The 17499-nt window shown below is 37.8% G+C and overlaps 1 protein-coding gene across 1 annotated transcript in view; it reads left to right on the top strand.

Moving 5' to 3' along the window:
• Window positions 1-17499, top strand: part of prkci (protein kinase C, iota) — a 29144-nt gene that overhangs the window by 530 nt on the left and 11115 nt on the right. The window contains exons 2-8 of the mRNA XM_067474832.1: window positions 9354-9475; window positions 12991-13080; window positions 14282-14332; window positions 14998-15083; window positions 15686-15820; window positions 15967-16021; window positions 17080-17135. Of these exons, the coding sequence (XP_067330933.1) occupies window positions 9354-9475; window positions 12991-13080; window positions 14282-14332; window positions 14998-15083; window positions 15686-15820; window positions 15967-16021; window positions 17080-17135 (595 nt within the window). The remainder of the gene's footprint in view (window positions 1-9353; window positions 9476-12990; window positions 13081-14281; window positions 14333-14997; window positions 15084-15685; window positions 15821-15966; window positions 16022-17079; window positions 17136-17499) is intronic.

The following is a 17499-nucleotide window of genomic DNA, read 5'->3' as shown; positions in this document are numbered from 1 at the left end:
TCTCTCAATGTGTCGTCAGTGTTGTTATTAAGCCAACTAGCAGCGGAGTTGGCAATGTGGCTAACCATTTGGCTAACATTAGCTAACTCGGCTAATGCCTGACTAATGTTTGTTGCCAGGTTTAACTAGGTAAACTTGGCCAGGTAGACCGTCAGGTGAAACTCACCAGACCAGTCAACAGTGTGGAGCTGGGCTCTGTTTTTTTATTTAATACCATGTCAAGTGGGTAATATTCAGTCTGAATTAGTTGTTGACTGTGCTTAAAGCTTAATTCAGCTGAGCCACTTAGCTACAGATATAAGTTGCACTATCTCTCAATAGTTCACTTTGATAACGTTTTCAGTTTGCCTAAGATGTTGATTTTTTTATTTCTTAATATTTATTTCTCAATGGTAGTTTTAGCAAGTTCACAGGCTTTTAAAAACTGGTGGTAATAGGATCAAACTAACAATGCTAACTTATAACAGGAAATCACGGTAGTTTGACCACCAATCACAGCACAAACCTCAATTTAAATTGCCATATTTTTTACATTGTAGTCTTGTGTATTTCAGAAACATCTATGTAATGTTAACTTCACATTCGTCACATTTAAATAGGACTGCAAGTAATGATCATTTTATGTTATCAATTCATCTACCGGTTATGTCCTCAGCTAATCATTTTAATCAATTGATCTGTAAGATATCAGACAATTGTTTGAAATTGCTGACCTGGTCCTCCTTACATTTTCTAGAGTTCATGTCTGAAACAGGCTTAACCATCTCTCTGTGCCTGGTTAGAGTAGTAACTCTAATCAGTTAGTAGTAACCTAACAATAACCAAATGTATACATAAAATAACTATTCAGAGGGGAAAAAGACAAAAGATTACATAATATTACAAATGATAAATGTTAAGATACTATCCATGCCTGATGAATGAATGGAATATGGAACTGTTCCTGGTTTCAATTTTTTTCATAACAAACTTGGCAAAGGCTGTTCATTTGTTTGCATTTTGGAACTTGGATGAAGTGACAGAAGTCATTGGTCACTCACTAGTTTCTATATGACACTCCTTGTTCCACTTGTTAATGGTGCCAGTGGATTGGAGCCGAGCCAAAACTTGCAAAACATGTAGTGCATGTCACCTCAGCCAGACCTGTTGTATTTCACACTGGTGCTGTGACACACCTCAGGAACTCCGAAATGGGTGTTGAACATTAGGTGTCATCTCATAGAGCAAAGCGTGTAAAGTATTTATGAGGTTCCTGCTGAGGAATCTCAGGTATGTTACCAAAGATGGAATGCATAAATTGGTGATAGTTCACCTATCAGGCTGCATCAATCCAGAAAGTTATCAAAGTATTTTTTCTGCAGGCATTAGGATTTAAAGTTAGGAGTGATATTAAGGTTCTGAATTAGTATATTGGTACTGACAGATTGTTAGAAGTTAAGGCTAAATGATGACTGAAAATGAATGTAGTATATTATAAGAACTGAGATATTACCTGTAAAAATTTGCTCTGACCATGTGATGTTCCGCTATTAGTATTTGACTATAACTGTTTCGCGCTTAGAGCAGCTGTTGTTTATAGCTGCAAATAAGCTATAAATGAAGCTATAAACCCAGCATTGAACAGAATACTGTCATCTTACATAACTGTGCTCATTCCTGCGCATACACAATAGAAAACCTCACCAAGATAAACAAACGTGTCCATTTAACATTTCTGTTCTTAACTGTATCTGCTGTTTTTTTTCTCTCTTTCCCTGTCGATTCATCACCTCCTCTCTGTCCCATCACAAAAAAGTTAGGTGGTGTATATAAGTCTGATGCAAATACTCATTAAATGCTCAGCTGACTAACCCATCTCACCCTGAAAGCCATGCATTCCAGGACATATACACAGTCAGGTTTAATGAACTCCATTGAATAAACTCTGCACTTTGGTTTGACTTAGACACTTGGAGTGATGCTCTTAAACACCTAAGCTAGCTAAACTAGGTAGCGGTTGGAGGTTTAAATCAGCAGATGTGTTTTCAATAATGAATTGTTGAACATGGCCTGATAGTGTTTTTTTGTTTGTTTGTTTGTTTGTTTTATGCTGGATTTGTGGTGTTATCTTCCATGGCAGTTAGTGAGATGTGTTCAGCACATTTGTTCTGGCTCCATCACCTCTCTTCTAAAAACATGGGTTCACATAACAGATAATACCAAAACTATATTGTCAAGCGCATTTCCATTATGGCTCGCTGAAGGGAAACTTTGGGTTTTTGAAATTTACTTACCCAGTCTTTTCAGTCTTTTTGTTTTGAATGTGTAATGTAAAAAAAAAAACTTATTTTAATTACAACTTAAATTGCAGCCTTGAAAATTGCATTCTGTTTATTTGTAATAACTATTAAAAAATTAAATTATTTAGAGCTCGGTTGGACCTCAAGTCACTACTGTTATAAAATAACTACAAACATTTTATAAACCTTCTCCAATGATATCATTAAAATGTGTGTTAAAGCCTGAAAAGGGTTTTGGTGTAGAGCTGAACTAATTATTTCATCGGAGAAAAATATATTGAGAATTCATTATTAAAACTAATGAAAATAATCACTATACTGTTTTAAAAACAGGAGCTTTTCACTATATAACATTGGGGGATGAAAGACTGCAGGTGTCCAATCACTATATAGGGGGTAAAAAGTGTTTATCGAAATCAGCTTTTTGACATTTGTGACCTGACACAATCCCAAATCTGAAATCAATGTCTTCTAATTTCAGGCAAGTTTTAGTTTCTCTGATTCAGTAGTAGATTGTTTTGTTGAGCTTAAGCGTTCCTGGGACCTAGGTGACGTTACATTTCTCGCCCTACCTATCTCCTACCTATCCACCTACCTATCTCAGCTATGCAGAACACACAACATACTCCTCAAATGAAAGCAGAGACGCCACAGATTCCAAAGATGAATGTCAAACTACTCTGCATGAAAGCATCAGAGAGATAAAAGCCAAAATATAACAACAGAAATCGTTTTGCATATTGATGGTTATAAAATTCCTTTTATCTTTGCTGTTTTGTTACGCTGGCACTCTGCTGATTCTGATTGGCTGACAGTGTTGTCAATCTCATTTTGGTGGGTGTAGCTTTATTCTATTGGCTGTAATGATTCCAAAGGGGTGTCATTTACTCATATTGACCAATCCGTTGCAGAGCTAGAGCCCTGCAAAGCAGAATCAACAACATTCAGTTGCGTTGTGTGGTAATTTTTGGATGAATTTTGAAAAAAAAATGCCTAAAACGGTTGTATTTGGATGTATTAAACATTTGTGATATACAAATGAAATTTATAGCTTAAATGTATAGCTTAAACCCGATTTTATTCAGCTTCACTTTTTAAGAATCAAGCACTGCAGAAATAATCTTCACATGTTGTACGATGATTTGACAGAGGTTTGGACCTGCAGATGCATTATTCCAAAGGAATATTCATCATGAAAATGCTTTTTTTTAATATTAATATATACACACTAATGTAAACACACTAATATTTACACGTCTTAACAAATCTCACAAGTGTTCCCTTTAATATGACACTGAAAATATTCAGTGGCCTCAAATAGGCCTTGTGGTTGAAAGATATACTAATTCAATTATGGGTGTGCCATTTCAAGCTAGGCCTAAAAATATGCCTAGTTTTCTGTTGTACTTGCGTATCTGCTGTCATTCAGAATCAGTAGACCGGTGTCAGCCTGTAGCAGTCACTGACTTGATTCTGTGTTGCTTTCATTCAGGGTCAATAGAGAAGGCTGCAAATGCACTGGGTGCACATGACTGGCATTTGGCTACCAATACAGTACAAATACTGATACAGTACTGTGGTAGTAGATGTTAGATATTTCCAATTCAAGTGTCAGAAAACAATAAAAAGGATTGTTTTTATTTCACCAAATAATCCAAAAATATTTAGTTTACAGTCATATAAAGAGAAAACTATACATGATAATAAATGTCTACTGTAATATTATTGTATTCTAACAATTTAATAGCTCTACTTTTAGGATTTGCACTAGTCAGCAAATCCATTAGTTGACCCTAATTGATTATCTTTTTGATGTTTGTCTTTTATACATGTCTTTTAATATGAGTTCTAAGATGGTATTCACTTTGTGCTGTAGAAAAATGTATATGTTTTGCTATGTTATGACTCGGGATGCTAATGGGGCCTAAAATATGATAATCAGTTAGGATTTTAGCAGTTTCAGATCCCTTGTCCTAAAGTCTATATGTTTTTGAATGGGTAACACCAAAATACACCATTCCTTCTTAAAATCTGACTAAAGCAGTACAGTATAGGCTTATGGCAGTAGCTTCTGACACTTCACTTTCTTTTTCTGCCAGTCAGCTTACTTTATTCCTGTACAATCAATTTTAAACTTTTAAAGCCAATTCTTAAATGAATACTGTTTAAAAAAAAAAATGTTTTTTAATATATCCCTGCCAGTGTGTCACAATGTCAGGAGTGAGGAGCATTTTTTTTGCAGAGTTGCCAACACTGACTAATACAAGGCTTGTTATGTGCTAGATCAGCTTCAGGATTCCTGTGTAAGGCATGTTGTTTGGCAGGGAACTTGGATTACATCGGCTCGATAGAGCAGTTCAGTTATTTTTCTCTTTCTGAAAGGAGTTGCTTTTCTTTTTCAAAGACTCTACTATCTGCATCAGTGCTCCAAGGCTCAGCTTTGTTTAAAACACGGGAAGCGTTTCTCATTTTGGAGTTTACTTTTGCTATGAAAGCCCCTCAAGCACCAAACCACAGACCTAAACCCCCACCCATTCATCCACCAGCACACATCTCAACAGTTAAGCAAAGTTGGCAAGTGTGATTCTCAGCCGCTGATTACCATGAATGTAACATCTGTGTTTTGACACGTGCACATCCTGAACATTGTGTGTAAAATAGCTCGTGTTTACCTATACATGTCAATCTGTTGTCAGGGAGCGACCTTGTCTCCTGGCCCAACTGAAGCTTGTTTGTCTGTTGTTGTGCTGTGAGGAGTGTGGCTCCTTCCTATTTATTACCAAAGGTTCCCTTGTTTCTGGGAGACCACAGCATCATGGGGTTTAGACCAGTCACCCTGACCTTACTCGGTGCAGACTGGTAGAGTTGAAATGAAGTTTAGGGAATTAGTTGTGTATGGATGGCTGATTGGAAATTTCCATCTTCTACGTGTGCATTTCCCTCTTTAAGCTTGTATTTTTTTTATTTTATTTTATATACTTTTAAATTGTCTGTCTGTGTTGGCATGTGACTTAAGTACTCTGAGCTTCCACATGTGGGTTGTATTAAGGTGTTGTTGGGTTGCATTTCTAAGTGTGGCAGCAGTGACAGAGATGGATGATCCTAGGTGCTCATGAAAGCACAGCGAGGCACCCTGACCCTTCATCTTGCTTGAGTGCTCACTGGTGACGAATGGCTTCATGCTGTGCAGATGGGGCTGGAGAGTCCTGCTCACTCCAGTTAAGAGACAAGGGCCACAGGCTAACACTCCTTTCTCCTCCTCCTACTTTAATTTATCTGTTCTGTGGGATGGTACAGAGTAGAGGAATGCCAGGTCTGTGTGGAATGCCACTTCCTCCCTGTTACTCACAAGTGATGAGTTCCCAGTTTCTCACTGCACAATCTTTTCTGTCTTAATCCCCCATAGGAATCCCACAGCTTGGATTTTTTTTTTTTTGGGGGGGGGGGGGGGGGGGTCTTATTAATGGTAAAAATACATTGTTGACATTTCAGTTAAGTTTGTTAATTGTCATGTGATAACTATAATAAATATTTGATGGTTTATTTTGATCAAAATGTTTAAAATTATATGTCACTGGTATTCTAAAATAAAATTCAATACAATTCAAGGGGATTTGTCTTAAAATGCCTAATATTTGAGATTGGTGCTTTATATGTTAGGCTGTAAAAAAGTAGTAAGTTCATGTTTGAGAAGCTAGTATCAGCAATAATTTGGCATTTTTGCTTGATTTAAACAATTTAAGGAATTATCAGTATTTTGTGGCAGTTGTAAAGTACAGCAATTAAAATTCCATCAAACCAAAACAAAATGTAGTGAGTCTTGTGCATTCCTGCTCTGGCAGTTTCCTGTAACTTCAGTCATTAGCTTAGCATGTATTTGTGTCACGCAGGATGTTGTTTCAGCCACTTGGGACGATGCTAAACTTTAACTACAGTAGTGTTTAACACCCACAGTTCAGGTCCGGTTACACACAGTCTACAGTCACAGTGTGGGAATTATAGTGCAGCGTAGTGTAGTGTTTACTTATGTGTTTCTGTACTCTCTATCTTCTGATGTTATCAGGGCTTTAGGAGGAAGTAGTTCTGCTGTGCAGGTTGGGGAGCATAGATTAGGCTGCAAGAGTGTAGTTGCCAGAATCCCCCACCATACACACACACAGACACACACACAAACACAAACACACAAAGGCAATGATTAACACTGGCAGGATGGAGAAAGACGGTGAGAAAATAGAGGGAGGGAGGCAGGAATAGTAATGAACTGAAGCTTTGCCTCAGTTTATTCTTCCTCAGGGTGCTCCATTCATTTTTGATGTGTGATTTTCAGTCCACATAGTTTAATACCTGCTGTGCGAAAGCAGCACGATCATGAGCCACACTCTTCAGATGATCAGTATTAATATGAAATTTAAATATCAGCCAATACATCAGTCTAGCGTGTATGGTGATCTTATACACTCTACATTGTCCTTGGGAGTGAACAGTAAATGTCCCTAAAAGTGTGTGTTCTTTACCCGTCCATGCCTTAAGATTATATCGTGCTGCTATAAAGCTTTCAGTTTGATGAAAATCTTAAGATGTAGTTGTCCTTGTCTGCCATTCCCTACAAGCTGGGACATATTTTATACGTTGCCCCATTTTTATTTACATTTTACTCCTGTGTGTTTGTCTTACTCCCCTTTGGTTTTTCTCATTCTTTTTCCTTACCTGCTCGTGATCCCACTCAGTGTGAGCTCAGATTCGTGTCGTCTGCAGACCTGTAAAAGCTTAGGTATATTCCCTCTTCTTCTTTCATCTTTGGGTTGTAAACACAGCTGAGGCTACCCAGAGGCTTGGGAGCAGGTCACATCAGACCTAATATTGCTATAAAATATGAGACAAAAAATCCAGTGCGCAGGGATATCTGCTAATGTTTGGAAACTCTGGCAAACTCTGTTTGATCTCATTTAGATTCTAGTGTCTTGATTTAATTCAGAACCTTTACTTAAAGATATAGTATGGAATGTTTGTGGATCAAGCTAGCTATAGCATAGGGTTCAAAACCTAACCTCCTTGGGTGTCCATTATTGACGCTGTGTCACACCCTGTGGCATCTGGTAGATTTGCAGAAATACCCTTCAACTTTAGCATGTGATGCACAGATTTTGGCCTTCTCTGATTGGTTAGAAGGGGCAACCCTTGCTAAAAAGGAATTTTTAATATTAAAGAAATAAAAAAGAATATTTCTGTGAGTCTGTTAAAGGCAGCATCAACAGCACCTCTCCACATTAAGTTATTGTGCATATCTCTAAAAAGTATTTGCGAAAAGTTATAAACTATAGGTTGAACTGTATTGCCTATTTGAAAATGAAATGAGACGTAAATTGTAAGACAGGTGTAAAAAGCTTATAGTATTATAATGTGATTCCATATTTAAAAGTATAACTCACAGACCAGTGTCACTGTTTGTTTGGTAAAAACAGAAATTGGCACATAAGTTGTGGCGTAAAGTAGAGGGGGAGAGGAAAAAAAGCAGAGTTCTTCCCCGTGTTTATTTTAATGCTATTTTTGCCACAGTGAAGATTGGCCTCTTGACTGGAGGGGACCATCATTATCCCGAATTCTGCATCAGCGCAGGTATTTTGAAGCAAATTATTTATCCCATCAATGTTGACCAACTTGGTTAAAAGCACTGCGTTGTGTATGTCTGAACTGTTCGTGTTGATTTGTTCTTGTTGTTGCTATGCTCTTCTAGTCTTTTGGTTGTGGGGTATGCACTGTTTACAAAATGCCTCCGCCCTCATCCTGCCAAAGTCATTATTGAGTCACTAAAATAAACTTTTGATTTGGTACAAAATAACTGTAGTATTTGTGTGCTGTCTGCTGTCCATATGCTGTAACGTGCCCACGCTGTTGAGTTCCACCTTTTTTATTAAAAGTAAAAGTAATTAAGAATAATTAATTCAATATAAAGGAGGATTCTTAGCTGAACACATTTTTTCTTTTTCACACACCCCTAATAGATTTTATTTGTTCCGCATCATCCTATGTCTTAGTGTTGTCTCTTATTCCGTTTTGCATAAACTGATGAGGCAGAGAGCAGTGCACTTCTTGACAAAGGGCCGGAAGCCAATTGTCTCCCACCCTTATTTTTAGTTTTTTCCGGTGTTCCAGAAAGTAGTGGAGTACAGTAGTGGACAGTGAGCCTCAATTGTAGTGGCACAACCACCATCACTTGTGACACATTCTGTTGCCGTTTCTTTCTTTGCATTCATTACTCTTTTGCAGTCTTTTTTATTTTTTTTTCTCACTCGCTTTTTCTTGTTTTGTTTTTTTCTTGTCTTTTCTCACACCCACAATAAAGCTGCACAGATGAATGCACACACAAATGTGACAGACTGCAAGACTGTGACTCACACACAGCAGTGTTTGGGGAAAAAAGGATGCTCTGTCAGAAAGTGGAGGGAGTGAATGTTTCAACCTAATGTCTAAAAGTGTATTAATCAGGGGGCCTGGTGGATCAGTGGTAGCATTGGGTTGGGATGCAGGGTTCAAATCCCACCCAGCCACCTTGGTGCCGCACCCGAGCCTGGATAAAAATTGAAGGGTTGCGGCAGGAAGGTCATCCGGGGTGTGCCAATTTAACATCCTTCTCTGGCGACCCTGAAGGGACAAGGCAAAAGACTTTGTTGTCTAAAAGTTTATTAATCATTCAAAAAAAGACCTTTTTCCTGCTTCCAGCATTTTAATATGGAGATTTGATTTTCTCTCTAATATAATTTCATATTTATTATTTTTTGTTCTGCACTTTTGCTCATACAAAACAAGCTAATTTGAAAACATCTGCATCTTCTCACTATTTCTTTACTATTTCATATATAACTATCTACAGGTTATTTAAAAATAAACAAGGTAATTCATTATGAAAATAATGATTGTCAATACATGCGTAAAAAGCCAATAAAAGTAGTTAATTAAAACATCCATCAAGCATAAACCTGAAAAGGAAATGTCAGTTTTGCCAGTAGTGACTGCATATATACTGACTGGCTACGATATTAACTTCTTTTTCTAACTTGTTTGTATTTTCTGCAGGGACATCATGATAACTCATTTTGAGCCATCCATTTCTTATGAGGGTCTTTATGGGGAAGTGAGGGACATGTGCTCCATGGACAATGACCAGCTCTTCACCATGAAGTGGATTGACGAAGAAGGTACGACTCCTTGACCCTTAGGATGGCATGCTGTTCTACCAGGCTGTTCTTTTTTTAAAATATATGTGTGTGTGTGTGTGTGTGTGTGTGTGTGTGTGTGTGTGTGTGTGTGTGTGTGTGTGTGTGTGTGTGTGTGTGTGTGTGTGTGTGTGTGTGTGTGTGTGTGTGTGTGTGTGTGTGTGTGTGTGTGTGTGTGTGTGTGTGTGTGTGTGTGTGTGTGTGTGTGTGTGTGTGTGTGTGTGTGTGTGTGTGTGTGTGTGTGTGTGTGTGTGTGTGTGTGTGTGTGTGTGTGTGTGTGTGTGTGTGTGTCACACACGCACGCACGCACACACACACACACATCTCTCCGGCATGCAGCAACCTTTGACATATACTGAGATCTCAGTCTTAAAAGTGCCACTGTTTTTCTCCACCTCCATTCTGGAGGATGCATTGACTAGCAAAAGATGCGCGCACACACACACACACACACAAATCTTCGTGCCAGTTAGTATGCAGCAGTAATACTGTCGTAGGAAAGATGGAGCTGTCACAGTGCTCTGCTCAGGTAAGGTCAACTTGTCCAGCCTCATTAGACAGAACAGCTCCCACTGGTAGCCACCCACATGCAGCCACTGCAGTCATTTGTCTGTTTAACAGTTGCAATGATGTATTCTTTTAGTTGTAGCTGTCTCTCCTTTCATTCTATCATTGGAAAACACATAGTGCTGTGTAAATACAACTCATAAAAAGTACCAGGATTTTATACCCCTCGTAACCATTACAGTCCCTCTAGAATCAAGCATGCCTTTTTTTTTCTTCTCTTTTTCTTAAATTGGTGCAACCTAAAATTCATGATTTTGCAACATGAATCCATCCATTCATTATCTGTAACCACTTATCCTGTGTAGGGTCTCAAAGGGGGTGGAGCCTATCCCAGCTGTCATAGGGCGAGAGATGGGGTACCCCCTGAACAGGTCGCCAGTTTATCTCAGGGCCAACAGAGAAATTACACAGGCATAGAGTACAACCAATCACACTCACAGTCACACCAGTGTGCATGTTAAAGTCACCAATTAACCTAATATGCATGTCTTTGGACTATGGGAGGAAACCAGAGTTCCCAGAGGAAACCCTTGATGATCAATTAATAGAATTAATTGTTCCATTTCAACATTGTGCATCTCTGGATGATTGCCTGTAAAGTGCCAGTTACCATCAATAGTCTATTATTTCACATGATCTGCTGCATCGCTGTGCATCACAAACAGTTACCAATTTTCATGTAAACACAAACATTTTAGCTAATTAGATGGCTCGGTAAGTTAATTCAAATTCATGATTCACCTTTCAGTCATATCCATAGATCTAATACACCTCCTGTAGGCCGTATGCTTAGAAATATGAGCTGAGAAACCTTATTTAGAGTGCTGGAAACTATCCTAAAGAAATAAAAAGGAATATTTCTGTATAAACACAGTAGTTGAATAGTGTTATTTACTCATGTTCATGATAAAAATGTATCATAATTGCAATAACATTTTTTTAGGCTCTCAATGGAAAAGATTTTTTACTTTTTGTGCTCTTATGTAATTGTAAAGTGATTATCTTTGGTTTTAAAACTGTTTGTACACAACAAGCTTTTTTAAGACATCACCCTGAGTTTTATAGGGCAAACTATTATTCAAAAATTACCTTTGTTACAGTGAATGGAGTATTTGAAACGCTTACTGACAGAATTTCACTATCTTTTTTCTTGTGTCTATTGTCTTTGTAACATCTGTGGAAGTGAATTCTCTCGGGCACATAATGACACTTACTATTCCTGAAACTGAAACTTTTCAATAAACATAAAACCCATATTTTGGTAAATGGTCTGCACTTGTATAGCGCTTTTCTACCTATTGGCACTTTACACTGCTTCTCATTCACCCATTCGCAATTACACACACGGGGATTGAACCAACAACTGTGAGATTGGTGGAGAACTGCTCTACCTTCCAGCACCACAGTCGCCCCATACATTTTGGCCTGTTACATTTGACATGGTAGTCCAACTGGTTCTATATCATCATCTATTAGTTTGTATCATTTTAATCTACATTGTATGTCATAGTTTACGTTCTTGAACTATTTATAAAGTAAGATTTTGTTTGTGTAATTGGGTAGAGCACTGAGAATAGAATGGATGGGAGGCAACAGTTGGTAGAGTGGCCCCCTCCTGACCATAGGGTTGGAGGTTTGCGCCCCGCTCTTCTCGATCACATTTCGAAGTGTCCCTGGGCAAGACACGGAACCTCCAACAGCCCATTCCCCTCCCCAGCCACACGGTGCTGGTCCCAAGCCTGGCGTCAGGAAGGGCATCCGGCGTACTAAAAACTGTGCCAAATCCACATGCGGACAAATGATCCACTGTGGAGACCCTGAACTCACAGGATAAGCTGAAAAGACCAAAATAAAATACTGAGAATAGAAATGATGACCTCAGTGTCAGCTCCCACTATGTGTCACACCTAACTTATCCTGTTAATGATTATGTCATTTTAGATCTGCATCTGAATGGTATTTTAATTATTGACTTAGATTGAGCACTGTACAAATATAATTAAAAGGATATTATTTGAAATGCCAATGTCGACTACAGCAGTCTTCTATACTGTTGTTTACACCCACATACTTTTTTCAGTGTTTTCTGAACGTTCATCTATAACAAATCATACCACATGTACCGGGGTTAGATTTTTATTTTATTTATTTTTTTTTAAATGTCAAGCTGCCCAACTGTATAACTCAACCTTTACACTCAACTTTTACTCTGGGAACTGGAAATAAAGTTTATGCACCACTTAATTGTTTTTGCGCTGTCATTGCATGACTTGTCGTTCATTGGATTTAAATGTCACCTGGTCATTGTTGACTTTTTACAGCGACTTGATCTTTTAAATGTCATGCAAATGAGAAACCACGATTCCCCTGTGGGGCTTCTACAATATATTGACACAAAAACAGAAAAATAAAAACTTAATATTATACAAAGAAAAGGTGGCGTCAGATCCATAGAAGTGAAAATATGTGATTTATGCTAAATGCATGCACACATACAATAAACTAAAAGCTTTGGATTATTAGCTATTGTAAAAACATCTTTTTGTTTATTTATTAGCAGGAAAGCTGTGCGATGAAAGAATTAATGTTTCACCAGTGGCAGTGTTTCCCCAACCACAGATAATTATTTTATTATTTGTTAATATGCCAATTATATCTTGATTGCTTTGTTTTAAAATATAAGAAAATTGGTGAACGATGTCTTGATATTTTTGATTTCTCAGAGTCATGGATAATGTCTTCAAATCTCTTGTATTAATTGTAATTATCCAAATGCTCTGACATAAAAAAGTAAATCCCTTCTTCAGGTTGCATGTGTGGGTAACTAAGAAATGTGGATGATTTACTCTGACCAGATTTCTCATAGTAACCTGATTTATTGTTTGCTTGTAAAAGTGGTGAATGACACCCAGTCTCTCCTCTGCTGTCAGGTGATCCCTGCACTGTGTCGTCTCAGCTGGAGTTGGAAGAAGCGCTGCGTCTTTATGAGCTCAACAAAGACTCTGAGCTTATTATCCACGGTGAGTTTTTCACACTTTATTTATAACATAACATATACACTTGAACTGTGTATGCTCACGTTGTCTTTTAGGCAGTGGGATGTTGATTCGGACCAGTTACTTGATCTGCAGGTCTTTTCTGCTCCACTCATTTCTAAATTGACCACATCACTGGTCATTGAATCACAGTCTGCAAGACTTGAGGCAGCATCTCAGATGATAAACAACCTAACGTCATCCAGGCAGTTTCAAATGAATATAAAATTATATGAGAACATCTAAATAAATGTGTACATAAATATAATCATATAGGTAGATTTTTTTTATCTGACTATAGATTAAAAGCAATAAAGAGTGAAAAATCAATACATTCATTTGTAATTCATTGAAAATCAATGTAAAGCATTTTTACACTAATTATAAACAATTGCAGTCTAAATAAAGCATTGAGTACCTCTTCATTCTGGCAATGCCTATACAGTGCAGTCTGTTAGCAGAAGAAACAAGATCAAAACAGTGTAACCGTAATGCAAAATTGAAAATTTGGTTTACTATATATTTGGCCACAAAAATGAAGACTATATATTTACATTTTATTAGCCATCAGTCAAAAAACAACCAAACCCCGACCAAGTTTATCCCAAGATTCTTTGCATGTGTTAATTTAGTGATGTTGGTGGCTAGCTAGATGGCACCAAGCTGGTTTGCAGTATTCGGCCCATCCAGGGATCTGATGTACGTATAAGAATGTAACATCGCACATGGGCTCTGTGCTTAAAGGAAAGATTTAATCAAATTAGAGATGAGAGGTCAAGAGTGCAGAGGATAAATGGTGGAGGGGGTCGAGGTGAAGATGTGAAGGTGCTGCGAGGGTTTTGCCAGGTCTTCTTATTAACAAGCCTGTCAGCTGTACCCCACGCTTTGCCTGTGACTCACACAGTCTCCGGTCTCAGTGGAGCTGTCTCTCTTGCACATATACATAAGCTAATATTCAGCGTCTTTGAGATTGTGAACTGTTTTTTTTTTTCTCCTCTCTTCTCTGGGTGTATTCGCACTTCCACAACATGAGTGAATTTTTGTCATGAATTTCTTGAGAAGACAAGTTTGTTCGTCAAAATGAGAAATGTTCTTGGCAGCATACAGACACTCTCTCATGAATCATTGCTTGCTTCAAATGAAATCATAACTTGATTAAATAAATGTGTTGCTTTTTTCTTTCCAGTGTTTCCATGTGTACCAGAAAAACCTGGCATGCCCTGTCCAGGAGAAGACAGTGAGTTACACCTCCTTTAGCTGAAGCAAATTTTTACACCTGGGGTCTCAAATGTATTTATTTATTATTATATTTTAAGTGTGACACAGAAAAGACCTTGACTTGAGAGAATTTCAAAATGACACTTTTCAAGTGTATTTGCTGAAATAAGGGTCAGTTGATGTTTCAGTCAGTGTACTCAGAAATAATCCTGGTTGATTGCTTGATCATCCTTTGTAAACACGTGAACAAAGCTGTACATACGTTTGTCATTTAATGGATGTATAGAAAATAATGTGAGAACATCTAAATAAAATGTGTGCACAAATTATATACAGGGTGAGGTTATACAGAAACTGAGAAATGTTTTTATTTTAAACCTTTGACTACAGATCCATAGCAGAAAATGGTGTGAAAATCAAAATTCCTACACTGTATGTGAAGTTGCACATGTGCATACACATAGGCATTGCCAAAGTTTGTATTTGAAATTAAAATGTACAAATATTGGCCAAAAGCCATACTTCCAACTACAATATTATGCACGTGTAACATCGGGACCTTTCATATTGGACAATTATTGCATGATTTTAATTTAAAAAATGTAATGTTGTGTTTTAGTGCTAATTACACAAATACTAAAATAAAACTGCACATCTTTTACATCTTTTTGTGTTTCTCCACAGAGTCTATATATCGGCGTGGAGCCCGGCGCTGGAGGAAGCTTTACTATGCCAGTGGTCATGCCTTTCAGGCCAAACGCTTTAACAGGGTGAGACATTGGAATAAAAACTTGTTATACAATATTTATTCAAAGCCTGGTTTATATCCTGTCAAAACTAGTCTGTAAGACATATTGTTTCGTCACATAAAAAAATAAATGTGCCTCAAATAGTTGTGTAATAAATGAAAAGATGGAAAATTGAGAAAGTATTTTGCTCCTTTGTCTGCACAGCTGACCAGTCACAGCGTGACGTGGGTGTGAATGTTTGAGGTTTTGGAAATTTGCTGAAGTGGTCTTATACAGACCTGCTTTAATTCAGTATCTAGAAGTTGTAGGGGGGAGGGTGTTTCAAAAGCTTTCTTTTCTAAAAGCTACTATTCAGTGTTGTGCTTTTTCACATTTTCACATAATCACTGTTTTATGTGTTATATAAAAATCTAAACACTAGTCAAATTTCAAAGCTTTTTTTTATTTTTTTCATTTAAAGGAGAAAAAGACCTGCAGCTTAATAATTTTTGTTTGATCGATCGATAGAGTAGGGGAGCAGCAGGAATCCATGTTTTATAAATAATATTAGCCTTTATAGCATTTCTCTCAACTCAGTGTGTTCTTGTTTGTGATTATTTTTCTCTGTCTGCCCTCTTGAGCAGAGAGCTCACTGTGCAATCTGCACAGACCGTATCTGGGGCCTGGGAAGACAAGGCTACAAATGCATCAACTGCAAACTGCTGGTGCACAAGAAGTGCCATAAACTGGTTACAGTGGAGTGTGGGAGACCAATTCAGGTGGGGGCTGTGACAAATCCTAAACTCATTAGCATGATGGCATTTAGTCGATTGTTAACATCCATGACTCATAATGTACGTACAGTGCAAGATTGTATTCTCAATATTGCTGCGTGTTATGCTTAAAAATGAATGTTTTTGTCCAGGAGACTATCATGCCAGGCCCACCATCGAGTCATTTAGACCAACCTGAACAGCCAGGTAACACGCATGCACTCATGGGTGCACACACTCATAATAGTTACAATAATAAACAGGGTCTTTGATTTAAAACTTGGGTGGCATCGCTCTGGTAATGATCTCCCATCTAGACTTCCACTGCCCTGTCTAGAGCCTTTATTAAGCACATGCGCTGTTGGAGAAAAATTGACGTGTCACTGAGTTTAAGGGTGTGATTCCCTGTTTTTCAACAACAGGGTTATCACAGTTTTGGAAGACACATAACAATAGTTACTGAGATATTGACTCTAAATGAAAAATAGTTGTACATTTTTATTCATCCAGAATAAATAAACTGAGTTCAACAGCTTGTAAGCATCAGGGTATTTTTGGCCACCCAGACTACTGATATGCATTTGGGGTTTACCTACATCACAAAACCAAAGTTCAGTCAGGTGTTTGAGAGATTGACTGGGCTAGAAGATTTTAGGATGACTGTAGCTTTTAGAAATGCAGCTTCTCGATGATCTCAGGTCACCTTGGAAGTTGTTATATTGATTTTATCTTGCAAACCCTGTATTACTAAGATATTATGTGCGTGAGACTGTGCGTGCAGCAAGCTACTCTGCCCCAAATTGTTGAGAGGATTTAGAGTGAGCAAATTGTCGTGTTGACGACGTTCCTTATTCAATTAAGTGATCGTAATGAATCTCCCACTGTGTTTTACGTGTGTGAAACGCAACACCAGACAATGTCCGGGGCTGATTTAAAAAAATTAAATAAAATATTTATTGATTTATTTTCTGACATTGTCCAGAGTTCATATGTGAAACGGGCTTGTGACAATTCACAAACAAACACTTCCACTTTGTCTTTATCTATCTACCTAATAAAGAAATGGTGTTATTTTAAATGTTCTGGTTTATTTGTAGGGTGCATACAAAAAGCTTTTTCTCTTGTACTGAACAAACCATGTGACTGTCTCTCACCTAATTTCTTCCCTTCTTTTCTCATCTTTACAATTTTTTTTCTCTCCTGCCTCCCCCTCTCCTTCTGTCTGTCTGTCACTCTGTCTGCCACTCTCTCCTCTTTTCTTTTAGGCCCTCAGAATAAAGGCTCCAGAGAAAGCTTGACTTATGATGGAGAAGAGAAAGAGGTGAGAGAGAAATCTTTTCAAATGCAACTGATGTTTGACTCATAGTCTGTCAACCTGTCATGTGGGCTAGATAGGGGTTTTTTTGTGTGTGTGTGTATTTACACACAGGAATTGGCACGTTTGTGTAAGAAGGCAGAAAAAATATCCTGTAATTATGAGCACCCTTTTTTCCATTTATTTTGGTTGCATGTACATTTGAGTAATCTCTGTTCTACCATCTGCAGATGTTTGGTATAGGGTGTGCATACAGATGTAAGAGCCCTTGGAGAGCTGTTGGTATTGATTTCCTTCGAAATTAATAAAGTAATCTTTTATCACAGCTCTTAACACCAGAAGCTGATTAATTTCCCTGGATATAGTTTGG

Source organism: Channa argus, chromosome 14 (genome assembly GCF_033026475.1).
Source record: "Channa argus isolate prfri chromosome 14, Channa argus male v1.0, whole genome shotgun sequence".
Taxonomy (NCBI): Eukaryota; Metazoa; Chordata; class Actinopteri; order Anabantiformes; family Channidae; genus Channa; species Channa argus.
The sequence above is the reverse complement of the archived record's forward strand: the minus strand, read 5'-3'. Positions and strand labels throughout refer to the sequence as shown.